Raw genomic sequence first — 25,065 nt, forward strand, 5'->3', positions numbered from 1 at the left:
GACCTCACCTGGAGTACTGTGTCCAGTTCTGGGCACCACAGTTCAAGAAGGATACTGACAAGCTGGAACGTGTCCAGAAGAGGGCAACGAAAATGGTCAAAGGCCTGAAAACGGTTATTTCATCTTCTCTTTTCCAGGCTAGACATCCCCAGCCTGGAAAAGCAGTTGGGTGGTTTCCCTGCCAGGGATCCCTTCCCTGCGATTCCTGCATTTGCAGCGGGTTGGGCTAGATGTCCCTTGGGGTTCCCTTCCTACTCCGCAACTCTAAGAGCAATGCAGATGGACCCTGTTTACGCCTGGGCAGCCGCTCAGGTGCTCCTTCCGTGCGACGGCAAATGACTCGCGCCTCCGCTGGCCGTGCCAAGCGCCCTCCGGTCAGGACCCTCTGCTCCTTCCGCCCCCCCCCTTCTGAGCTGGGGCTAGAAGCATCTCAGTCTGTGCTGGAGGGGCAAGAACCACGGCCAGGCCACTGTCTTCCTCACACGCTTTATTCCAAAACAAGAGAAGACACTCGCACACACGCCTTGGGTCCGAAAAGATCATGCCTTATTGGAAAGAGGCTGGGGGGGGGGAGCTGAGGGGGGGGGAAATACAGGCACCCAAAGTTTAGGAGGCGGGGGCTGCTGGTCTTCCAAACGGCAGGCTCCTCCGAATCTCCGGCTACCTGTGTCCACGTGCCCCACATACATGTGGGGCGCTTGCCACCCCTACACACAAAAGAATGAGAAAGAGGGAGAGGGAGGGAAGGCGGCAGAGGCTTCTTCTCTGGAATCTGTCACATGCTGCCCGGGTGAGTCACAGGTCTGGGGGCGGCAGGAAGTGCCACATTGCTGGTGTGAAAAGATTGGGGGGTGCTTGGGGGGGGGCGGGCGGTAGGAGAAGTAGGAGAGTTTGGAGGGGCACAGAAAAAAGCCCAGAGAAAAGATGGGGAATGGAGATAATTCCACGCTGCTCTCTCTCTCTCTCTCTTTCTGCCCCCCAACAGGCTGGGGCAAAATGCCTCCTTGCACCCCCACCCCCCCCCACCCCGAGCTGGTGGTTCAGTATTTACATCGTGTGGTTTGCAGATTCCTTGGGCAGGAAGCCGGCTGCAGAGCTTGCGTGGCCACCCCAGGCTCTCACCCACACTGCGTGGGGGGCGAAGGGGCGCGAGGGGCAGTGGCGGGGGCAAGGGGGGGGGAGCCGGCTCGCGATCCCAAGTCTATGCCAAGCCCATCTCCTCCAAAACGCTCCGGGGCGACTCGTCCTCCTGCAGCAGGGAGAGAAGCAGAGGGGAGGGGGGTTCAGGGGAGGGGAACAGAAAGTGGTGGTGGGGGGAAAGCAGCCTGTCCCCCTCCCCAAAAGACCCCCAGACCAGAGGCTCAGCCCAACCGCTACCCCGACACTTGAGTCCGCACCCGGGGGAGGAGAGAACCCTAACAAACCCCACCAGTATGACTCAGTAAACTGCACTCTCCTCCGCAGGGAAGGCTTTCTGCACTTTCTCAGAGGTGCTCTTGAAGCCCCGTAGAGCAACTAAAGAGGCCTTCTTGCATTCTAAGGGTCTGGGAGGTTTGGGGGTTCCAGGTGCGTCAAAATCCACCATGCAGGGCTTTTTTTTTCTTCTTCAGGGGGGTGGCAGCGGCTAGGGGTGCCAAGGCCCAGGAGCTGCTGTGTCTCCCCCTCCTCCCCACCCCGAGGATTTGCACTCGGCACCAGCGGCAGGCGGCTGAGTCGCTCACACCCACTGCAGAGAGAGGGAGCGCTGGCTGCGGGTGACTCATTGCATGCACAAAGCAGCAGCCAGGAAGGCAGATTTCTTGGGGGGCTCCTCCAGCAGCAACACCCCCCCCCAAAAAAAAGCCTCTGCAGAAACAGACAGAAAACAAGCCATCGCCAGGGCGGCAGCAGCCGGTTGTTTTGCCCCACAGCTGGAGGGAAAAGCATAGTCTGCCCCTGGGGGAGAAGGGCCCCCCCCCAGTCCTTGCCTCCCACCACCCGCTGCGGCTGAGGCATGCAGGGGCCCCATGCAGGGGCCCACCTCTACCTCCTGCAAAAGGTCCGCCTGCTCAATGGCTTTGAGGACGCTTTTCTTGGAGGTGTCCTGGACCTCTCCCCCCATCAGGAACTCGTCCAGGATGAAGTAGGCCTTCTCGAAGTTGAAGATGATGTCCAGCTCACACACCTGTTGTTGGGGTGGGGTGGGGGGAGAGAAAGGGGGCATGAGAACCAAGCAGCCCCCCCCCAACACACCAACCCCCACCGCTCCCAGGATCCTGACCCTCCAATCTGGCTGCGTTTCCTGTGTTTGTTTGCATGGGGGGGGGGCGGGCGGCTCAGGCGCATTAGCAGGAATTAGCTGGGGCGGCTGCCAAGCCCTCGTTAAGCCCAATTAGCAGCCATGCTTAGCTGGATTCTGTGGGTCTAAGAGCAGGCTTAGGAGAAGGAGGCTGGAGGGAGGCTTTCTATGGGGCAGGGAAGTGGAGGGGGGGATTAAGGAATCAAAATGACTGCAAGAGTAATTAGCAGCGGGTTTTAGCCTCTGCCCTCCTGTCTCCCTGCAGTCGCAGCAGCAGCCGCAGGTCGGAAACTCCGCTGGTGGTGGGGGTGGGGAAGCAGGGGGCGGGGAGCCCAGAACCTCTTAGGACCCCCCCTCCCCCCGGTCTACCGGTGCCTAGGACAGGGGTCTCCCCAACTGCCTCAGCTTAAACAGAGCTGAATGTTTGAAAATTCAGGGCGGAGAAAAGAGAGGACTTCTGGTGCAGAGCGAAACTGCGGAACTCCCTGCCACTGGAGACAGCGATACGCAACAACCTGGTTGGCTTTAAAAGGGGACGAGACAAATTCATGGAGAAAGAGAGGGCCATCAATGGCCAATAACCACAATGGCTCCGCTCTGCCTCCACAATGGGAGAAAGCAATGCTTCTGGGAACGAGTTGCTGGAAAACACAGGAAGAGAGAGGGCTCTGGGGCTCAGATCCCGCTTATATTTAATGTTTGATGCAGTTTTTATCTTTTGTTGGGAGCTGCCCAGAGTGTCTGGGGCAAGCCAAAGACCCAATTCATTAAGTAATAAATTAATATTATTATGATTACTACTACTGGTTCCCCTACCTGGTTCATCATTAGGAGGACAAGATGCTGGGCTAAGATAGGGACCCCCTTTGCCCTGACCCAGCAGGGCTCTTTTCACGGCTCAGTTGGTAGAACGCCAGACTCTTGATCTCAGGGTCGTGGGTTCAAGCCCCAGGTGGGGCAAAAGATTCCTGCACTGCAGGGGGGCTGGACTGGATGATCCCTTCCAACTCTACGATCCTATTATTTTAAGCCCTAAACAGCCTTGGCCTTCATTATACCTGAAGGAGCGTCTCCACCCCCACCATTCTGCCCGGACACTGAGGTCCAGCGCCGAGGGCCTTCTGGCGCTTCCCTCCCTGCGAGAAGCCAAGTTACAGGGAACCAGGCAGAGGGCCTTCTCGGTGGTGGCGCCCGCCCTGTGGAATGCCCTCCCAACAGATGTCAAGGAAATAAACAACTATCTGACTTTTATCAGGCAGCTCTGTTTAGGGAAGTTTTTGATGTTTGATGTTTTACTGTATTTTTAGTATTTTGCTGGAAGCTGCTCAGAGTGTCTGGGGAATCCAGCCAAATGGGCTGGATATGTATGTATGTAGAAATAAATAAATAACAATAATTTATTATTATTATTATTATTATTATTATTATTATTATTATTATTATTCAAGGCATCTCTGCTCTAGGGTTCAGGACTGAAAGGAGAGTTGAGATAAAGCCCCCCCTCCTTACACATACAGAAGGGGGGGGGGTGCTGGTGCTTTTTACACCAACAAAGAAGCAGGAAAACAGCGCTCTGCAGTCACGGAATTCTAGAATTGGGACCCCCGAGGGTCATCTAGTCCAACCCCCTGCCATGCAAGAATCTCAACAGTCCTCCCACCACCTCCCCCGCCCCAGGCTAAGCCCCTCCGCCCAACTCACGCTGCCAAAGTACTTGTCCAGCAGCTCCACATATCGATGGATGAGCTCCAAAGTGATGAGTTCGTTGTCTTGGCCCTCGATGGCGCAGCAGAAATACAAGCTGGCATACCTGGGCAGGAGAAGGGGGGCGAGGGCAGAAAGGGGGGGTCAGCTGGGGGGGGCACCCTCCTTCCCACCTTGCCCCCTTGAAGAGTCTGTTAGCTGCCTCCCCCCCCTGCCCTCCTTGCCCTCCCTGGGGCAACCGGCCAGCCATTTTCAGGTGAGGGGGGGCAAAGCAGGGGCCAAGGCTGGCTGGAAGTGGGGTGTGCGGGGCGCAGGGCCCTTATTAACCCCTTGCGCGCCTGCAGAGGCCCATTTTGGGCACAGGGCAGCCAAGATGAGCTCAGGGTGCCCCCTGCAGGACAATGCTGTCCCTGCAGGCACCCATAGAAGGGGGGGGAGTGAGCAGGCCACAGCTGCCCGTCACCTGCGGTTCATCTGCCCACCCCACCCTCTGCCCCACAGCAGCAGTGATGGGGCAATTAGTCTCCTTGGGCAGAAGGCTTCTCCAACAGCACATGGTGACAGTATTCTTCAGCACAGCCCTGTTCAGAGCAGAGAAACCGTTGGCCACCAGAGGGCCATGTTCCCCTTCTCAGCAAGCCTCTGAGGGCCACACACTCCAGGGGACGGGGCCAGAGGTAAATGGGGGTGGAGCTGCTGCTGCTAAAAAAATATTTTACTATTGTACAGTGGGGTAGTTTCTGTTCAGGCTTCTCTCTCTGTGAAGCCAAGAAAGAGCTTGAGGGAATCAGCCGGGCAAAGAAACACAAAGAAGAGCTGGCAAGGGCCACACAGAAGGGAATGGGGGGCCACATGCAGCCTCTTGGTCTGGGGCTCCCCACTCCTGCCTGAGAGAAAGCAATTTGTGGATCTGGAGACTCCCTCCTTCCCCAGGGAGGGGGGCTGCTTATTCTCCGCCCCTGCCTCCCCCCACCCCAAGGAGAGAGAATGAGATTGCGCTTCCTGAACGGACAAGGACCAACTCAGGTCTGTGTCTGGGAGTGGGCAAAGCTTGGGGGGGACTTTTTAATCCACACCCCAGGGCACCTATGGGGAAAGTGAAAACGGGGGCACCCCCTTCAAGGTGGGGGCTGGGTGGGTGCCCAGAGAAAGTGACGCCCCTCTTGGGCCAAGGGATCTCCTGCAACAGGAGCAGGGCAGGGCCCTCTCGGTGTGGGCACCACACCCGCAACACACCCTTCCCCCGGCAGAGCAGCCCAGAGCCAGACAAAGGCTCCTCTGCTTCCTCCTGGCCTTTCCCAAGCAGCTGCCGCGTCTGTTTCCGGCCTCCGAACCTTGTCCTGGTGCTCTTGTGGCAAGATGGAACGGGACCCCCCAGGGGTCATCCAGCCCAACCCGCTGCCACGCAGGAGTCGCAGCCGAAGGGTACCTTATGACAGACCTCCACTGGAGGAGGAGAGGCCGCCACCTTCCAAGAATCGCAGTGTTGCAAGGGACCCCTGAGGGCCATCCAGCCCACCCACCCTGAGGCCACCGAGGTATGCAGGGGGTGGGGTTGGGGGGTCACCTTTTGTAGACCACCTTGAGGTCCCTCCACTCCAGGAAGCTGCACATCTTGGGCTTCCGCGCCAGGACCACCTGCATGAGCTCTCTCACCATCTTCTTCTTGTCCTTCTCTGAGGTGGCTAAGTACCACTTCTGAAGGCGCAGTTTGCCCTGGCGGCTGAAGAGGAGCATGAAGCGCATCTGGGGGGGGGAGAGGAGAGGGGGGAGGGTGGGGGAGGTCAGGGGGGCCTCCTGTGGCAGCAAGCAGCAACACCCCCCCAAAAAAATAAAACCCCAAGAAAATTATGTATCCTGCAAAGCACCAACTGGGTAGCTCTTCCCCTGCAAGCACAGAATGAGGCCCTTCCAAGATTTCTTTGGGGGGGGGGCACACAGACGCAGCCTGCCAAAAAGCAGCCCAAGGGAGATCTGTCCCCTCCAGAGGCAGAACAAAAATTCATTCATTTATTACATTTGCCCGCAGTCTTTCCTCCACAGATCTCAGGGTGTTTGTTTTTTTTTTTAAAAAAAAGGGTTGTGGGAGTTTGGGGGGGGGTCCTTGGTTTCTTCTTGTGTTTTTTTTTACTGTGCATTTTGTGGTTTTTATGTTGTAGTTTTATGCTTTATGCTGCGGACCGCCCTGAGATCTATGGCGGCATACAAAATTAGTAAACAATAAATAAAATGAGTAATAATATATATATATATATATATATATATATATATATATATATATACACACACACACACACACACACACACACACACACACACAATCCACAAAGACTGAGCCCCACAGATTCCCAGGTTCCCCCTCCTCTTCCTAAAGAACCCAGGAGTCCGGGCCCCACTTCCTTTCCAGACTCGTCTGACACCCCCTTCTGCCGGAGAGAAAAGGGCCGGCCCCCTTTCCATAGCCCCTCTGGCAATGGATCTCTTTCCTCTTCCTAGGATCTGGCCAACACCTCATCTCATTCAGCCTCCTGCTCTCAATGGGGCTGACCAGATGCCCCAGTTATGGGAAACCAGCAAGCAGCAGCTGAGCCCCACAGGAACCCTCTCCCCTCCTGGGGTTTCCTGAAACTGGTACCTACAGCCGTGGAGGCAGAGCAGGGGCAACCTGGCTAGTGGCCACGGCTAGCCCTCTCCTCCTCCAGGAATTTGCCGCATCCCCTTGGCTCCTGTGGCAGGGAGTTCCGCAGGGCAACTATGTGCTCTTGGTGCCAGCTGTGTGTGTCGGAGGGAAGGTGGGTTGAGCGCAGCTGAGCAATCCTCTCTGGGAGAGTCACCAACAAGCCTCAACAGGTGAACCAGAAGGTAGGAGCTCAGGTAGGAAGAGGAGGCCACTCCCGGCCCTCTTGAGCAGTGGGAGAGAGGGAGCAGGGGCTTTCCAACACCCACTAGGCGTCACTTCCCTCCGGCCCTGGAGGGAGCCATAGCCCAAAACGCCTGGAGGGCTTCCAGGCTGGCAAAGGCGGTGATCCTGAATCCACACATTTGTTTGGAAGAGGTCCCGAGGGTCATCTAGTCCAACCCGCTGCAATGCAGGAATCTTTTGCCCAACTTGGGACTTGAACCCACAACCCTGAGATCTAGAGTCTCCTGCTTTACTGAGCTACCCTTGCCTCTTTATCAGCGCCCCCCCCACTTGATAAAAAGCACCCCCTGAAAGCCTGCCCCACAAGTCCCGCCTTTGCACCCGTCTCTCCCCACCTCAGAGGCCTGGCCAGCCAATTCCGCTAATGGCCAAGGAGGAGGGAAGGGAAGGGAAGGAGCTGGCAAGCAAACCCTACGAGGTAGCAGGGACCCACGCCACGCCCGAAGGACTTCGCGGGGACGGGGCGGAGGAGCCAGCCGCGAAGCTGCCCCTCTGGGCGGGCCAGAGAGCCAGGGAGAGGCCGGCCCTCCCGCCCCACGGCGCTCCGGGTGGGGCAGCGCGAGGGAGGCGGGACGGCCCGGGGCTCCGGAAACCCCCCGACCCTCGGCTCAAAGACCCCTCCTGGGCGATGGGGAGCTCAGCGGACTCTCACCCAAGGGATCGACTGGTGGGGTGGGGTGGGGAGAGCAATCCAAAGCCTTGCTGGGGGTCACCCCGCGCTCGCCCTCCAGGGGCTCAGCGGAGACCCCTCCCGCCGGGGACCCCCATGTCCCGCGGGGGCCGCCGCCGAAGCGGATCTGTCGGGTCTTTCTTTGGGGGTGGGGAATATCTAATGCCCGCAAAGCCACCCGTGGCGCTCCTCTTCCCGCCGTCTGCACATGCTCAGAGGCGCCCTTGCTCCGGGAGGGGCGGGCGGGCGGAGGAGAGCAGGTCCCACTGCTCTGGGGGGTCGGTTGGGGAGGGAGGCGGGCGGCACCCAGCTCCCGGGGAAGGATCCAGCCCCACCGCAACCCCACCTTGCACCCAGGACCGGAAGTGGCTGTCCTGCCACGTGGGAGCCAGCCCCCCCTCCCTATGGGGCGCCGGATTGGGGGGGTCCTTCCCCGCCCTGCTGCTGCTGCCGCCCCCCCCCGCTCACCATGTCGGGCGTCCGTCCGTGGCGGGCCGTTCCGCGCGGCCCCTGCGGCCCTCCGGCTCCTCTTCCGCTGCCCGAACCTGCCCAGGTGCCTCCCGGCCGGGACCCGCCTCCCTCCCCCCCCCGCCCCGAGGCCGCGCCTGCGCACTGCGCCGCCCGCTTCCGGGACGGGAGGGGCGCCCTCTCGCTCCCGGTCGCCGCGGCAACGGGGCGGGGGCGGAGCCTGTCTCCCCGGGCGACGGGAGGGGCGGGGAACCCGGAGAGGAGGAGGGAGGGAGGGAGGGAGGGGCCTCCTCGAGTGACGTCATCGAGGAGGGATGCTTTGAGGGGAGGGGACGCAAGGAGGGAGGATTCCCTCCCCCAAAATAATACAGTGGTCCCTCGGTTTAAGTACACAGTTGGTTCCGGAAGTCTGTACTTAACCTGAAGCGAACTTTCCCATTGAAAGTAATGGAAAGTGGATTAATCCGTTTCAGACGGGTCTGCGGAGTACTTAAACTGAAAGTACTCAAACCGAAGCGTACTTAAACCGAGGTATGACTGTACAGTAATAATTAATTCTCCTCCTGTGGGTGGTGGGTGTTCTGGCCACGTGGGAAAGGGGGCGCAATATGCTAATTTATGAGCCCCCTACCCAAAGTCTGCTGTGGGCAGGATTCCTGTATTGCAGGGGGTTGGGCTAGATGACCCCTGGGGTCCCTTCCAGCTGCAGGTCACTTCAACCCCACTTATTCAACCCCCCTGACAAAGCTACCTTAAATCCATTTTTTCCTCTCCCCTCCCCCTAATTTCTTTTTGAGAAGAGCCGGTGGTGGAGTGGAGTGGTTACAGCGGAAGGGTCTCCCTCAGGAGGGGGTGGGGGGGTGGACTCTCCTTCCTTGGAGGTTTATCAGCAGAGGTTGGATGGCCGCCTGTCTTGGATGCTTCAGCTGAGATTCCTGCATTGCAGGGGGTTGGGCTAGATGACCCTCGGGGTCCCTGCCCATGATTCTGTTTCTCTGATCGCTGGACTAAGACCTGGGAGAGGCCAGGGTTCAAATCCCTGGGTGACCGGCCAGGACCTTTCTATGGGGTGGCAAGGGAAGTGGGGCTCGGACTGAAGCAGAAGGAAGAAGGTCTGCAAGAGGGAGCTTCGTAGGGCTGCCCTATATATAGTCGCTTTTAGGCAATAAACCAAGTCGCTGTTCCCTGGATGCCAGAGACTGCAGTCGGTTGAAAGCCAGCAACACCCCTGGTGGGTGGGAGGGAAGGGCGAAGTGGGGTGTCTGTGGGTGACCCCAGAAGCACCAACCTGTAGGTTTGGGAATGGGCTTGCCGGGGTGTAGGAGAAGCCAAGGATCAGGACCCGTTTCGCACAAGAGAAAATTCAGAACAGACACAGCTGCCAGGGTAGTCTTAGTGTTTTTATTTCCTATCAAAAGTAGAATGCAAAATACTCTCCCCGCAAACACACACGTATAGAAATATTTATATATACAAATATAAATCAGATTTCTGTACAGCTTCGACAAGAAAAGTGAAAAAATAACCTCCTCGAGGAATAGAATTAGATCTCTTTGTATAAATACTGGTTTTTTTAAGGCAGCACAAGGGGGCTGGGGAGGCAAGACCTCTAAGTGCAAGGCACAGAATAGCCGTGGGGCAATTGGTCAATGGAGGAAAAAATAGACGTCCTTCTCAAACACGTAGCACCCTGGGGAGCCTCTCGCAACAGATTGATGCTCCTGAGTCAGCTAAAACCAGTGGGCACCTGAAACTCAAGGTGACTCCCAAGCCCCAATTAAATATCTAAATGCTGGCACCTTTACTTCTTGGGGAGGGGGGCGCTCAGAATTGACTTGCTCCCAAAATACATCCAGTTTGCTTTCTTTCAGTGCCAACACAGCACAAAAACAGCTTTCCTTTGGGACGTCCTTCCCCACCTATGTGGGGGGTGTCCTCTACCTCCCCCCCTCCATTTGTACCAAGCTCAGCCTTCGAGGGCCCTTGCTGGGGGTCCCCAGCAGCCGCCCAGCTCAGCAGATCCGGAGGGGATTATCCACTTGGAGGGGAGCCAACGCCTCTGGGCCCAGAGAGCGGCGTCTGCTGGGCTCAGCAATCCCAGTGCCATTTTTACAATTAACTGGAAGCTGTCCTGGGAAATCACAAGGATGGGGGAATTCGGGCCAAAGAGCCATTAAGCAGAAGTGGGAGGGGGGGGCCCTCAGGCTGGCAAACGCTGCTGGCATGGTGCCATTTGCAGCAGCCTCTGCGCCCGTCCGGGTCACGGCAGGCTTGCCTTGGAGCTGGCAAATTTTCCGAAAGAGAGGCTTTGGTTTTTTGCTTGGAGAAGACCCCCGGGCTCTTGGGGTCTGGGCAAAAGGACTCTCAGGGGAGCTTCTATGTGCCACAGAGATTGCAGAATCCGTAGCATAGCAACCAGTGCTGGCATCTTGCAAGAAGGAAGGGCAATGAGCGATTCGCTCCACCATCCCCACAGGAGAGATGCTGCCCTTCCGGGGGGCGCACAAGAAGAGGAGGGAAAGGTTGCCCACAGCTCCCTCATCCTCATCACCCCAACAACATATTTCATTAAATGCAAACAGGAAGCCTCCCTGTTAAAACATAAAGGTAAAGGGGCCCCTGACCACCAGGTCCAGTTGTGTCCGACTCTGGGGTTGCGGCGCTCATCTCACTCTATAGGCCGAGGGAGCCAGCGTTTGTCCGCAGACAGCTTCCGGGTCATATGGCCAGCATGACAAAGCTGCTTCTGGAGAACCAGAGCAGCGCACGGAAACGCCGTTTACCTTCCCACCAGAGCGGTCCCTATTTATCTACTTGCACTTTGATGTGCTTTCGAACTGCTAGGTGGGCAGGAGCTGGGACTGAGCAACGGGAGCTCACCCCGTTGCAGGGATTCGAACCGCCGACCTTCTGATCAGCAAGACCTGGACTCTGTGGTTTAACCCACAGCGCCACCTGGGTCCCTCATCCTCATCACCCCAACAACATATTTCATTAAATGCAAACAGGAAGCCTCTCTGTTAAAACATACTTCACAACAAACGTCCATCTCGGCAGTGCAGAAGGAGAACGGACGTATTCAAAGTGCTTATCTGCACCACCCCACCCCACCCATCCACATCCAATGGGGGGGGGGACACACAACCCTCATCCCCCCCACTCCAAACACATACATACATGCATACGTAATAATAATAATAAAGAGGAGAAGGCAGATCCCTGCTCTACTCCGGCGTAAACATCACATGAAGCCCTGACTGGGCAGGGTTCTAGTCCAGTGTGAGGTAGGGGGCACACATCACCCGGGGATTTATTGGCATTGCCACAGCCCCACCCCAGCCAAGGGTGAGCAAGGGGTGCTTTGTTGCTCCCCCCCCCACCGCAAGGAAGACTCTGGCGGAGGCAGAAGCGGCTGTGCAGACATCGTTGTTTGAGCCTCATCTTTCCGAAGAGCGAGTCTCCCAGGGGGCAGAGGGGTCTTCAGGGGGGGGGGAAGGAGCCTCTTCCCAGCCGAAAGACCAAATGAGGCTTCTTCCCTGGGGGGGTGAGAGGGTGCTGGGCCTGGTGCTGCCACTCAGCAGCAGGGCGGACTCTCTTTGTGGGTGGGGGGGGGAGGAATGTAGAGGGAGAGGAACAGAAAAGGAGCAATAGCTTCTTCCAGCTCCTGAGAGATTCTGGCTGAACAAGGCGGGGGCACTCAGGGCTCCATCACTTGCCCCATGAACAGGATGGTGCCTGTAAAGGAGAGAAAGAGAAGCAGGGATGTGGTTAGGGTTAAGGCGCCAGGTTTCTAAATAGATCAAATTTCAAGGGGCTGTCTGGATGCACAAAATGTAGAGGGTTGGGCTAGATGAGCCCTGGGGTCCCCCTCCAGCTCCACAATCCTACGATTCTGTGCTGTCCACAGCAACAGGGCCTTGGAAAGATCTGGGTTCAGTTCCTGACATGAAGCTCCTGGCTAGGGTGCAGCCACTGCCTCTCAGCCTAATATGCCTCACAGGGTTGTTGGAATCCTAGAGTTGGAAGGGACCCCGAGGATCATCTAGTCCAACCCCCTGCAAGGAAGGAATGGGCAGCTGTCCCAGACGGGGGTTGAACCTGCAACCTCGGCAGGATCAGCACCACGCTCTAACCAACTGAGGTAAACAGGCTGAGGATCAAAAGGGAGAGGGGGGGGCCATGGATGCCGCCCTGAGCTCCTTGCAGGTAAAGGTGGGATATAAAATGCATTGATGACTAAATAATATAGGTGGGTTCAAAGGTCACTTGGAGGAAAAAAATAAAATAAGGCTCAGTGGTCCCAGAGGCAGCCACCAGGAGGCAGCCTTGCACCGTTCCCAAACGCAGTTGCAGGCCTTGCTCTGTTTACAGGGTTTGTCACACGGAAGGTGGAGGAAACTTGTTCTCTGCAGAACCAAAACCACAAATTGCAGGAAAGGAGATTTCGACTCAGGAGAAGCATCCTGAAGGTAAGAGTTGTTTTACAGTGGGACGGACTCCTTCAGAAGGTGGCGGGCTCTCCTTCCTTGGAGGCTTTTAAGCAGAGATTGGGTGGCCAGCAGAATCAGGGCTCCTTGAGCTGCAATTCCTGCCTTGCAGGGGGGGGGGTTGGGCTAGATGACCCTTGGGGGCCCCTTCCAACTCTATGATTCTGTGAAAAGCGCTCTTACCGGTTGGGTTGTGTCGCACGAGGAAGAGGAAGGGCCTGTCCATCACAAGCTCCAGGGGGGCCATCCGGGCATAGATGATGACAGCTGAGGAAAGGAAACAGGATTTTTATTGCATCTTTCTTTCTATTTCTCTTTGGTTTTCTTTCTGTTTGATATATATTGGTTTTTTATTATTCTGTTTAGTTTAGTTTGGATTTTATTGTATAATATGTCAATAATAAAATTGATATTATCAATATTTTATTATCAATTAATATAAGAAGATTTTTAGAAAGGGAGAGGAGTTTGAGGGCTGCATTGATGTGAGGAACCGGAGGCGGGACAGAGGGACAGCCCAGGAAATGAGCTGACTGTTTGGGGTCACCCCAGGAAAGGGATGCAGTGTGTGTGGGGGGGTTATCTGGATGAAACCTCCAAAGACCCCCTAAGCAATAGGGTCAGTGGTCTTCTGCTCTGCTTTTGGGGAAAGGGGAGAAGTTAACAAGGGCATTTTCTGCCCCGGCTATTTGGGATGATGCAGGCTCCATCTTTGGTCACCTGTTTCAGGTGTCTTTCGGATACAACCCCCACCCCCCTGGCTTTTCCTGGCCATTAAAGGTGGGCCCGGCCTGCTTGGCATTCCGTAACCTTGTCTTTTTGGTACTTCCCGATGTTATCTGACACACTGACAGCATTACTACATACCTGAATTTTATTGCTCGTTGGCTTTTAAATTAAGCATTTCAGAACATTTCTGAAGGGGAAGTCAGCTGATCAAAGCTCTGAAAAGCAGGTTCAAAACTCTCCCCCCCCCCAAAAAAAACAACAACTGCAGGAAAGGGAAGTGGGTCACCCTTTCCCAGCAATGGCGGCCCTCACCTGTGGCAGAGGAGGCCTCCGTCCCGCTCTCATTCACGTCGATCTTCACCTTCTGCAGGGCTTGAGCCACAAAGAGGGATTCTTGGTCTGCAAAGGGAGACAAGGCGGTGAGCAGGGAAAGGGGGCCGCAGAGGGGCAGGAGGGGGCAAGGTGGGCCGGCGTTGGAGAGCGAAGAGGGTGGGACCTCCTTTGTTGGAAGTTTTCAAACAGAGGTCAGATGGGCGCCTACAAGGGCTTCTTTCACTGCAATTCCGGCATCACATGTGGGGTTGGGCTCGATGGCCACTAGGGGACCCATCCAACTCTACAATTCTATGAATCATAGAATCATAGAGTTGGAAGAGACCACAAGGGCCATCCAGTCCAACCCCCTGCCAAGCAAGAAACACCATCAAAGCATTCTTGACAGATGGCTGTCAAGCCTCTGCTTAAAGACCTCCAAAGAAGGAGACTCCACCATACTCCTTGGTAGCAAATTCCACTGCCGAACAGCTCTTACTGTCAGGAAGTTCTTCCTGATGTTTAGGTGGATTCTTCTTTCTTGAAGTTTGAATCCATTGCTCCGTGTCCGCTTCTCTGGAGCAGCAGAAAACAACCTTTCTCCCTCCTCTATATGACATCCTTTTATATATTTGAACATGGCTATCATATCACCCCTTAACCTTCTCTTCTCCAGGCTGCTGTTGTTGTTGTTGTTTAGTCGTTTAGTCGTGTCCGACTCTTCGTGACCCCATGGACCATAGCACGCCAGGCACTCCTGTCTTGCACTGCCTCCCGTAGTTTGGTCAAACTCATGTTCGTAGCTTCGAGAACACTGTCCAACCATCTTGTCCTCTGTCGTCCCCTTCTCCTAGTGCCCTCAATCTTTCCCAACATCAGGGTCTTTTCCAAGGATTCTTCTCTTCTCATGAGGTGGCCAAAGTATTGGAGCCTCAGCTTCAGGATCTGTCCTTCCAGGGAGCACTCAGGGCTGATTTCCTTAAGAATGGATAGGTTTGATCTTCTAGCAGTCCATGGGACTCTCAAGAGTCTCCTCCAGCACCATAATTCAAAAGCATCAATTCTTCGGCTCATAAGGCATTGTTTCCAGGCCTTTGACCATTTTGGTCAAATCGTTTGCCAGGGATTCTGTTGCTGTGATTCCTGCGTTGCTGGTGCGGTTGGACTAGACAACCCTCAGAGAACCCTTTCAAACTCTGCAATTCTATGACAACTCCACAAAGCAAGCTGGGCATAAATATAGCCCCACCCCCACCCCCACTGCAAGAGTGCAATATATTTTTATTTGGAGCGTGGAAGGAGAATCGGGTGGCTGCTTCTGCAGCACACTCCTAAAAACCTTTCCACCCCAAAATGCGGTTAGACTTTCCTGTGTAGTCTGGGAGCAGGCTGTGGCCAGGCCAAGACCCTCGGCACATGCTCTACAGCACCTTCCTCTTTGCTATTACTTTAAGAAGAGCTTGCTGGATCAGGCCAGTGGCCTGCCTAGCCCAGCATCCTGCTCTCACAGGGGCCAACCAGCTTCCCAAAGGAGAGTTTCCCAGCACAAAAGCAGCAGCCCCCCCCCCCCCCGTGATTCCCAGCAGCCGGGATTCATAAGCATCGCTGCCTTAACTCTGAAACACGTTCACACATACTGCAGTTGGGGAGCTACAATCAGGCACCCTGGGGTGCAGACGACCAGAAGGGTCTTCACACAAGCGTCAGAAGGGACTGACCTGACAGGCTGCTGAAGTTGGCTTTTCTCGCGTCGAACATGTCCTTCATCCCCAGGGTCTCCAGGGGCCCGCGGAGGTCAGCTTCACTCTCCAAGGAGAATCTGCAGAAAAAGGGAGGTGAGAGGTGAGGGGTGTGTGTGTGTCACAGTCCAGGCAGCCACCAGCTCCACACCATGGCTGGGAGATGTGGCAGGATCTGCACCCAAATCAGAGCTTGCATGATTGCTAGATAGTCAGACAGGGGACTACAGAGTGTCATATTCTCTAAACTTCTGTGGTGGGAAGGGGGATAGTACAAAGTTAATATTGACTTCTCCCTGTCACTGGACACGCTTCTTCTTACCTACAACGGGGTAACGTGTCTGTATTGTAAGCTTTCCTCCAGAAAGCACACTCCATTTTGAACTGGGCTGTAGAGTTTTGTAACGTTTATGGATTCGTGCCTGTTTGATTTTCACCACTGTAACTGTTGAAACCTGGCAAGACTTTTAATGTGAGTAAACCTTACGTTTTTCTGGCTTACTTAAACAGTCTGGGAGTGATTTCCTTGTTAAGAGGGAAACATAAACGGGAGACGATAGTCCAAGTCTGCATCCTTGGATATCAAAATTGTTCCAGGAGGTTATATAAATTTCTGCCAAGAGCTTCTACAGATACAGTGGTGCCTTGCTTAACGAATGCCCTGCTTAACGAAATTTTCGCTTAACGAAAGGTTTTTTCTAGCAGAGGTTGCCTCGCTAGACGAATTCGTTTTCATCTAGCGAATCGCGGTTTCCCATAGGAATGCATTGAAATTCAATTAATGCGTTCCTATGGGCAAAAAAAAAAATTCAAAAAAAATTCAATGCATTCCTATGGGATTCGCTAGACGAATTTTTTCGTTATAAGAAAAGACCCATGGAACGAATTAAATTTGTCTAGCGAGGCACCACTGTAAGCTGTGCGTGGGTGGAGATTTTACTCTGCTGTAATAGATACTTGCGTTCTCACACAAAGTGAGGGAGAGGGAGGATACCATAATTTTTTCGCTCCATAAGACGCACAGAATCTCCCCTTACTTTTTAGGAGGAAAAGGTGCGTCTTATGGAGCAAATGTGTGGTCCCTGGAGCCGAATTGCCCAGGGGCAAAAAGAAGATTGTGCTTTTTTTTTTTTAGAAAGAGCTAAAGGCTAACAAGAGTGAAAGAAGGGTGTTGAAAAGAAGCTGCTCAGCAGCTGATTGCAAGAGATTGGGGAGGGAGATGAGGGACTCTAGCTCCCTTCCAGGACCCTTGCCCAGGCCTCTATTGTTGAATGTTCTGCAGAGGGAGGCTGTTTGTTTCCACAGCAACATGTGACTGGCTAATTGGATTATCTGGCTGATTAGATCAGGGGTCAGCAAACTTTTTCAGCAGGGTGCCGGTCCACTGTCCCTCAGACCTTGTGGGGGGCCGGACTATATTTTGAAAAAAATATATGAACGAATTCCTATGCCCCACAAATAACCCAGAGATGCATTTTAAATAAAAGCACACATTCTACTCATGTAAAAACATCAGGCAGGTCCCACAAATAACCCAGAGGTGCATTTTAAATAAAAGGACACATTCTACTAATGTAAAAACATACTGATTCCCGGACCATCCGTGGGCCAGATTTAGAAGGTGATTGAGCCGCATCCGGCCCCCAGGCCTTAGTTTGGGGACCCCTGGATTAGATTATCAGAAGCTGCAGAACTGTGAGTTGAACAGGATTTTTTCCCTTTGCAAAGTAAACTCAACAACTTTGAGCTGATCCTTTTAAAAATGGGGCTTTTCCTCTTTGCAAAAGAAGCTGCACAACTGCGAGCTGATTCCCCCCCCCAAAAAACAGGGCTTTCCCCCTTTCCTCCTCTGAAAACTAAGTGCGTCTTATGGCCAGGTGCGTTTTATGGAGCGAAAAATACAGTCATTCATAAAATATCCACCCTGCTCATCTAAATCCATCAAACAGGAAAGATGGGGGCCTGGCTTGGACCCAGGGGAGTCTTGGTTCCCCATTCCCTCCCACCCTCCTCAGGTGAAGTTTTGAGGCACCTACTTGGGTAGGACCAGAAGCCTCGTCACTGTCGTCATGTTCCTCTTCCATTCGGCCACCAGCTGAGAGTCGATGATGTTGGTCAGGGCAGAGAGCGGGGTGTCCAGATCGAAGGGGGCGGCAATGAGCATGCTGAGGGTCTCCCCCTGGTAGGGCAGCTCGATGACATCGTACTCCACACCTGTAGAGCTGTAGAATTCACCTGCAGAGGAAAGGACAGAAGGGCGTAAGAACAGCAGGAGAGACTGCTGGGTCAGGCCAAAGGGGGCCCACCTGGTCCAGCACCCTGTCCTCACGGTGGCCAGATACCCCTAAGAAATCTAGGGCTCTAGATAGACTGCATCTGGACCTGGAGGTTCCATAAGAGGAGCCCAGCTGCTGGATCAGTCCAGTGGCCTATCTAGTCCTGCCTCCCATTTTCTTCTCCTTCTCTTCCCTTGTTCTCTGAGCTTCTCTCATCTCCTCCTAGTTTGGGGCCTGTCTCCTCCCCAATCCCCGAAGACACAGCCTCAGCCTCTGGCTTATCTGCTAGTTGCCTGGCACTGCTCCTGCCGCCTTCCAACTCTTCCTCTCCTTGGGAGCGAACAGCTTCTTCCCTGGGAAGGAGCGGGGCCGGACTGCCCTCTCTAAACTCTGACAAGCAGCTCTCAGTTGCAGAGTCGGCTCCTTGCTTGCTTAGCTCAATTTCTGAGGCCGACTCTTCCGCTGTGCTCTGGGGGGCCACGTTCCTGACACACTGATGACCTCATTCTCCAGAAGGAGGAGGAGGAAGAACAAGAAGAAGACCCCTTCCCACCCCACCTCTCGGCAAGCCCCGCTTGACGCCGCTGCTCACCGTAGTTGAACTTTGCCGTCTGCTCCATCATGGGGACGGAGAGGGTGCTCCCGTCCAGCTTGTGGAAGAGGCGCTCCCTGGTGGCCGCCTCTGGGAAGGGCAGGTTCCAGAGGCCCTTGAAGTGGATGGCGTTCACCAGGACCAGGCGGGTCATGTGGTCCAAGGTCCCCTGGGGCAGGAAGTCCTGGATCATCCCTGGGGGAAAAGTCATGCATTCTATCAAATTTGCACACTGCCCTTCGCCCACAAACCTCAGGGCGGTTTGTAGCATAAAGACACAAGATGCATAATAAAAATAATAGAGGGATAGAGGGCATGGCATCCCTTGCAGACAGAGATTGTGCAGGGACAAATTTAATTGGAACATATTTATCGAAACCATAGAGACCCATGAATCAATATATACTGGAGGGAAACAATAAATTTATCCACATACTGTATATATAGTTCTGTAACTTTGATTATATATATTTTTGTTATTTTGTTTCCTCTGTTTTTTTACTTTTACTTTTCCTCTTTTCTTCCCTTCTTTACTTCAGCTCACTGCAATACTCTCAAACACTGTATGGAAAATAACCTTTTCTTTTCTTTTTTTAATTTTCTTTTTTAATTTTCAACTTTTACAAACATTTTAGTCGGGAAGAAAAATCTTTGCCAATCTAATTTACCTTTCCCTCGACTCTCCTCCCCCTCCCTTCTGTGGTTATTTATTTCATCTATTTTTATTACTGCATATCCCATTCAAATACATTTATAAATTTTCCCTCATCCTTCCCTTTATTATCTCTTACTGCACGTGTTTATATCAACCCCACTCATGTTTTAATTGGTTTACAATATGTCCTCAAATAATCAATAAATAACCCTTTCTGGCAAGTGGGCTGGATCCTGTGTCCCCCCCCCCATGTGCCTGCCTACCTGTCAATCATCGTGACTGCCAGGCGGCCCAGTTCCCCCCCCTTCCCTTGCAGTGCTGCCAAGGAGAGGCTCACCTTTCGTGTGGTCCTGCACCCAGCTGTTGATGATCCTGCACGCTTCCTCGCTCTCTGTGAAGTTCACCTGCTTGACCGTCTGGCGGAAGACCCGGTGGAAGTGTGGCATGAATCCTGGGCTGAGCTCCAGGTCCCTCTGCACAAAGAGGGCATCGGCCGTGTCCACGACATCTTTGTTCCTGGGGTCTGTCAGGGCCTTCTGCAACCAACGCAGGGCTCTGGGGATGCCCCACTCTGCAGGGAGGAAGCGGGATATCATTAGTCAGTGCTTCCCCCCTTTTCTCTCTCTCCATTTGTCCCACTTTTTCATAGTCATAGAATCATAAAATCGTAGAGTTGGAAGAGACCACAAGGGCCATCCAGTCCAACCCCCTGCCAAGTAGGAAACACCATCAAAGCATTCTTGACATATGCCTGTCAAGCCTCTGCTTAAAGACCTCCAAAGAAGGAGACCCCACCACACTTCTTGGCAGCAAATTCCACTGCCGAACTGCTCTTACTGTCAGGAAGTTCTTCCTAATGTTTAGGTGGAATCTTCTTTCTTGAAGTTTGAATCCATTGCTCCGTGTCCGCTTCTCTGGAGCAGCAGAAAACAACCTTTCACCCTCCTCTATATGACATCCTTTTATATATTTGAACATGGCTATCATATCACCCCTTAACCTTCTCTTCTCCAGGCTAAACATACCCAGTTACCCAAACCATCTACCCAAACCAGTGGATTCACATGACAAGGAGGGTGATCCTCGAAGGCATTCCTTGGCAGGGAGAGGCTGACGACTCAAATGTTATAACCGGTTCAAAAGGAACAGACCAAACAGGAAGGGAGGAGGAGTAGCATGATATGCAAAGGATTGTGCACACTTGTGAAGCAATCCATGTCTTGGAGCATGGAAGGCAGGTTGAGAGTACAGGGGTATAAATTTCAGGAGAGAAAAGCAACAGTGATATAGACCATCAAGCCAGAAGACTTGGGCGATGCCTTCCTGGCGACCCCAATATCTGTTGGGACTCCAGACTCTGCTAAGAATAGACAGTCCATAAATTCCCCAGTTGCTGGCTGGCCATTTCATTTCCCAGAAGGTGGAAGAAGCAACAAGGGGACCATCTATCTTGGACCTGGGCCTCACTCACCAACAGGGAAGAACTGATTGATGAAGTGGAAGTACCAGGAAACTTGGCAGGAAGTGATCATGTCTTTCTGGGCTTGAGGATAAGGAGGTAAGGGAAAGCTGAGTGTAGTCAGACACACACTCTGGACTTTAAGAAGGCTAATTTCGAAAAGCTGAAGGAGCTACTGGGTGAGATCCCGTGGTCAGAAATACTCAAAGAGAAGGGAGTCCAAGATAGATGGGAGTTTCAAAAAGGAGAAATGTTTAAGGCCCAAATGGCAACTGCAGACAATGCCAGCAACAAAGAAAAGTGGTGTAAGGAGCTTAGATGAAAGTTTACTACCCCACTTCTTTCTTTCTTTCTTTCTTTCTTTCTTTCTTTCTTTCTTTCTTTCTTTCTTTCTTTCTTTCTTTCTTTCTTTCTTTCTTTCTTTCTTTCCCCCCCTCTCTCCCCCCCCTCTTCTCCCCCAATTATGCTGTAGGCCAGGGGTTCCCAACAAAATTTTCTTGAGGACCCCTCATCGAGCCACTATTGTGACAAGGACCCCCATTAATTCCTAATCCTAAAATTAAAAAGTGAGAGCCAAATTAAGAGTCTTTTTATATTTTATATTTATACGTTTTTTTACAGTTACAACAGAGCACTCCATCAGTATACAGTTTGTTTTAATTTTCAGTTCTTAATGAGATGAACCACTTTTTAACCAACGGTCCATTTCTAACTACGCAAACTGTAGCTTCCGCGAAAAACAACGCTTTATTTACAAACACTACGGTTTTGCAAAGAGGCAGCGGCGACAGGGAGGAGGGAGGGGAATGGAGAAGACAGGGTACCTGCGCAGTAGCGCACAAATGAAGCCAACGCGCGCCAAGCATCTTGGGGAGGTGAGCGTTAGTAGAATGTGTGCGCTGCCTCTTTGCAAAACAGTAGTGTTTGTAAAGCGCCACCTAACGGCATACAGCAGAACTACTGCCTCTATCTAATTCTAGTTTTGCGCTAGACTCTGCTCATGCAGGAAGCGGCCAAAACAAAAAATCTGTTATCATACGAAATATATTTAATATATTTTTTTATTCTAATAGCATCTTGAGGACCCCTCTGGCATAGCTCGCGGACCCCTGGGGGTCCCCGGACCACCTGTTGGGAACCACTGCTGTAGGCTATACAGCATAAAAGTCTCACATCGAATATACAGTGGTGCCTCGCTTAATAAATGCCCTGCTTAACGAAATGATTTTTCGAGCGGAGCTTGCCTCGCTAGACGAATGCATTTTACGGAAAATTCGTCTAGCGAATCACGGTTTCCCATAGGAATGCATTGAAATTCAATTAATGCGTTCCTATGAGCAAAAAAAATAAAAAAAATTCAATGCATTCCTATGGGATTCGCTAGACGAATTTTTCACTATAAGAAAAGACCCGTGGAACGAATTAATTTTGTCTAGCGAGGCACCACTGTAACTGATCCGTAGAAAGGACTTTATGATCTGGAAGGTGTCCAGAGGAGGGCAACAAAAATGGTCAAAGGCCTGGAAACGATGCCTTATGAGGAACGGCTTAGGGAGCTGGGTATGTTTAGCCTGGAGAAGAGAAGGTTAAGGGGTGATATGGAGTCCTGTGTCCATTTCTGGGCACCTCAGTTTAAAGAAGGAGATTGAGCAGCTGGAAGGTGTGAAGAGGAGGTTCGACCAAGTTGATCAAGGGTCTGGAAAGAGCCTGATGAGGAACGTTTGAAGGAGTTGGGTATGTTTAGCCTGGGAAAGAGGAGACTGAGAGGGGAGATAGGATAGCCATCTTCACTTATCTCAAGGGCTATCACATGGAAGATGGAACAGACCCCCTTGGGAGGTTGTGGATTCTCCTTCCTTGAAGGTTTCTAAGCAGAGGTTGGAAGGCCATCTGTCAGGGATGCTTTAGCTGAGATTCATGCATTGCATGCAAGGGGTTGGTCTATGACTCTACAATTCTATGATCTGAATGCATGAGTCGCCCCAGTTGCATAAGAGGTTGTTAAAAATAAAACCCCAACTAATTCCTCAACTAAAACAAAACAAAACAAAACATGAATGTTGACACACTGTATCACCAGCTTAACTAGCGAAGATTTGGGGTTTATTTTGGTACTTTGACCAGATAGCTGAGGGGAGAGCAGCCCATGACAGCCCCCCCCCGCCGCCCGCCCCCCCAGCTATCAATCTGGCTCTGCTTGGAAGAGGCAGGGAGCTCAAGGAGGCCAAGGAAAAGAGGCAAGGGGTTGGGGGGGGGTCAGCTCAGGGACCTCTAGAACAGCATCACAACCCAGCTTGGCCACCACTGGGGTGTCAGGGAAATTGCTGGGGTTGCTCCCCCCCCTATTTCTTGCCTGTGTTGGCTGGCTTGCCAGTGGTGGGGTCTGTCCTGTGGGGCTTCTCCTGCCCCATAAGGCGATGCATCCTGCACCAAGTGGACGTCTTGCAATGTGACAGAGGAGGATGGCAACGAGGCGAAACTTTGCCGCCACCCTCATGTTTCCCTTGTTGCAGCAAAGCCAGGACAAAGTGTTCCCCGCTCCCGCCCGCCGTCGGAGGCTTCCTGAGCCGCTGCGTCCCACGGCCCCCTCCAGCCGCATCTCAAGCGAGCGCCCCCCCCCCCCCAATCCAGGCTGCGGACTCACCGTCGAGGCTGAAAGCCATGCTGTCCTGGATCTGTCTCCGCGTCTCGCCGGCGGCGGCCATCTGCAGCATGGCCAGGACGGAGGCGACGCCGTAGGGAGAGAAGGCCACGTTGCGCTCGCCGGAGGCCGCGGCCACCTCGCGGAAGACGCGCACGCCGAAGTCGGTGGAGAGGCGCGACACGCGGGAGACACCCGGCCGGGCAGGGGGCGCCGCGGACGCCCAAGATAGGGCCACCAGCCCCGCCAGGGTCACAGCCCAGACCAGGCTCCGGGAGGCGGAGGGGGTCGTGCTCGACGGCTGAGGCATCCTAGGAAGGGGAGGAGAAGGCGGTGAGAGAGGAGACCCCCGACGAGAGGAAGGCGCACGGCTCGGCCGTCTGGGAAGAGGGACGCGAGGCTGGGGGACGGGGTAGGGCGACGCGGGGAGAGAGCCAGGCTTGGAGAGGGGACTCCCTTCCCCGGGGGCGCCTTCGTCCAGATGCGCAGTTCAAGGAGGCGGCGGGACAGCGCTTGGTCCCCCCCCCCCGCCCTAGGGCCGGTTTCGGGGCTCTGCCCGGTCCCGATTCCGCTCCGGAGGAAGCCTGAAGCCCCTGCAACGCGGGAGAGAAACCGCGGCGGGCAGGGACCCTGCTTGGACACGCGTCCGCCTCTCCCGACGTGCGTTGCAGGCAGCCCGCAGGACTGCCCAAGCGCCCAGTGAGCTAGCGAGCCGCTTCAATTCCATCCTACCTGCTTGTTTTCTCTCTCTGTCTCGCGGGAGCGACTCTTGCTCGGTGCTGCGGCATTTGTTGCCGGGGCTGCCTGCTGAGGGCTGCTTTTATGCGCTCCGCGCCCGCCCAGCCGCGGGCCAGGAAGCCGCGATGAAGTCACCGGTCGGCCCCGCCGCTTCCCTCCCTCGTCGCGATGAGCAACGCCCGCAAACAACTCCCGGCCGGCTCCCGCTGCCTCGCTGCGCCCTTGTCGCGGGAGGGAGTGGGGCGGCGGAGGGGCGCGGAGAGGCTGAGTCACGCCCCGGCAGCAGCGGAGCGCGGAGGAGGCTTGGCTGCCCCGATGCGGCTCCCCCTGCTGCTGCTGCTGCCCCCCAACCTCATCCCTGGCCCAGGCCCAGGAGTCTTCCAGAAGTGGGGAGAGAGAGAGAGAGAACCGCAGAATTGTAGAGATGGAGGGACCCTCAAGGGTCGTCTAGTCCGACCCCCTGCAATGCAGCAGGAATCTCAGCCAGAGAACCCTTGGCGTTGACGGGCTGCAGAACTCGATCTCCCTCCTCCTCCTCCTGTGGCTTCAGAAGTATTGCCACCTCCTACAAGATATAGCCATTGTGGCTCGTAGCCACTGACAACTCCCTCGTCCTCCATGAATTTGCCTAACCCTCTTTTAAAACCACCATGGTTGGTGGCCATCACTGCCTCCTGTGGGAGGGAGTTCCGCAGTTTAACCATTTCTTTTATCCATCCTGAATCGCCCAACATTCCGCTTCCTCGAATTGCCATGAATTCTAGTGCTATGAGGGGAGAAAAACTTTCTTCTATCCACCTTCTACGTGCCATGCATCATTTTATAAACTTTTATCGTGTCTCATATTACTCGTCTTTTCTCTAAACTACCCCCCCCAAAAAAACACTGCACCCTCACCCCCAAGAGGAATCGCTTCATCCCCTCCATCCTATCGGTTGCTCTTCTTTGAACCTTTTCCAACTCTGCAATATCCTTTTCTCAGTGAGGCGACCTGAACTGGACACACAGCACTCCAAAGAGGGCCACACACTGATTGGTATTTTCGCCTTCTGATACTGCCGGTTTCGTTGTCAATTCCTAAAGATCCTTAGCGTGGGAATCTGCCTTTTCCACAGCAGCCATACTCTGGGTCAGCATCTTCGGAGACCCCCAAGGTCTCCCTCCGCCGCCAGTTCAGACCCCACGAGAGCATAGTCAAGGGTCAGCAAACCTTTTCAGGAGGGGGCCGGTTCACTGTCCCTCAGACCTTGTGGGGGGCCAGACTATTTTTTGGGGGGGGGAGGGGAATGAGCGAATTTCTGTGCCCCACAAATAACCCAGAGATGCATTTCAAATAAAAGGGCACATTCTACTCACATGTAAAAACACGCGGATTCCTGGACTGTCCATGGGCT

General features: G+C 53.9%; 2 protein-coding genes across 3 annotated transcripts; both read right to left on the reverse strand.

Moving 5' to 3' along the window:
• Positions 1-470: 470 nt before the first annotated feature.
• On the reverse strand, positions 471-8,148 carry AP1S1 (adaptor related protein complex 1 subunit sigma 1). Of its 2 annotated transcripts, none has more exons than XM_060281986.2 (5): positions 8,044-8,148; positions 5,550-5,728; positions 3,980-4,088; positions 2,027-2,164; positions 471-1,249 (listed from the first exon to the last, which is right to left on the reverse strand). In XM_060281986.2, exons 1-5 carry the CDS (start codon positions 8,044-8,046, stop codon positions 1,202-1,204), a joined length of 477 nt encoding a protein of 158 aa, XP_060137969.2. In that variant the 5' UTR covers positions 8,047-8,148; the 3' UTR covers positions 471-1,201. The 2 variants fall into 2 exon arrangements, with proteins under 2 accessions (XP_060137969.2, XP_060137968.2); XM_060281985.2 differs by having other exon boundaries at positions 2,021-2,164.
• A 1,277-nt stretch (positions 8,149-9,425) lies between these two features.
• On the reverse strand, positions 9,426-23,729 carry SERPINE1 (serpin family E member 1). The gene is made up of 9 exons (XM_035135414.3): positions 23,666-23,729; positions 22,937-23,244; positions 19,171-19,404; positions 18,179-18,373; positions 17,347-17,545; positions 15,290-15,390; positions 13,572-13,658; positions 12,714-12,797; positions 9,426-11,778 (listed from the first exon to the last, which is right to left on the reverse strand). The coding sequence occupies exons 1-9, from the start codon at positions 23,719-23,721 to the stop codon at positions 11,741-11,743; spliced, it is 1,302 nt and encodes a 433-aa protein (XP_034991305.2). The 5' UTR covers positions 23,722-23,729; the 3' UTR covers positions 9,426-11,740.
• Positions 23,730-25,065: the final 1,336 nt, after the last annotated feature.

The sequence above is a fragment of the Zootoca vivipara genome, chromosome 12 (genome assembly GCF_965207765.1).
Source record: "Zootoca vivipara chromosome 12, rZooViv2.hap1.1, whole genome shotgun sequence".
NCBI lineage: Eukaryota > Metazoa > Chordata > Lepidosauria > Squamata > Lacertidae > Zootoca > Zootoca vivipara.

What these genes read in the sequence shown, in the direction of transcription:
- SERPINE1 (XM_035135414.3), bottom strand. Translation starts at nt 23,721, where the DNA reads ATGCCGCAGCACCGAGCAAGAGTCGCTCCCGCGAGACAGAGAGAGAAA. An exon ending in AGGCTTCTGGTCCTACCCAA is followed by an intron (nt 15,391 to 17,346) that starts GTAGGTGCCTCA and finishes CTTTTTCTGCAG; the next exon opens with ATTCTCCTTGGAGAGTGAAG. An exon ending in CGTGCGACACAACCCAACCG is followed by an intron (nt 11,779 to 12,713) that starts GTAAGAGCGCTT and finishes TCTCCTTTACAG; the next exon opens with GCACCATCCTGTTCATGGGG.
- AP1S1 (XM_060281985.2), bottom strand. An exon ending in CTCAAGGTGGTCTACAAAAG is followed by an intron (nt 4,089 to 5,549) that starts GTGACCCCCCAA and finishes TCTCCTGCCCAG; the next exon opens with GTATGCCAGCTTGTATTTCT. An exon ending in TGGACAAGTACTTTGGCAGC is followed by an intron (nt 2,165 to 3,979) that starts GTGAGTTGGGCG and finishes CCCCAACAACAG; the next exon opens with GTGTGTGAGCTGGACATCAT.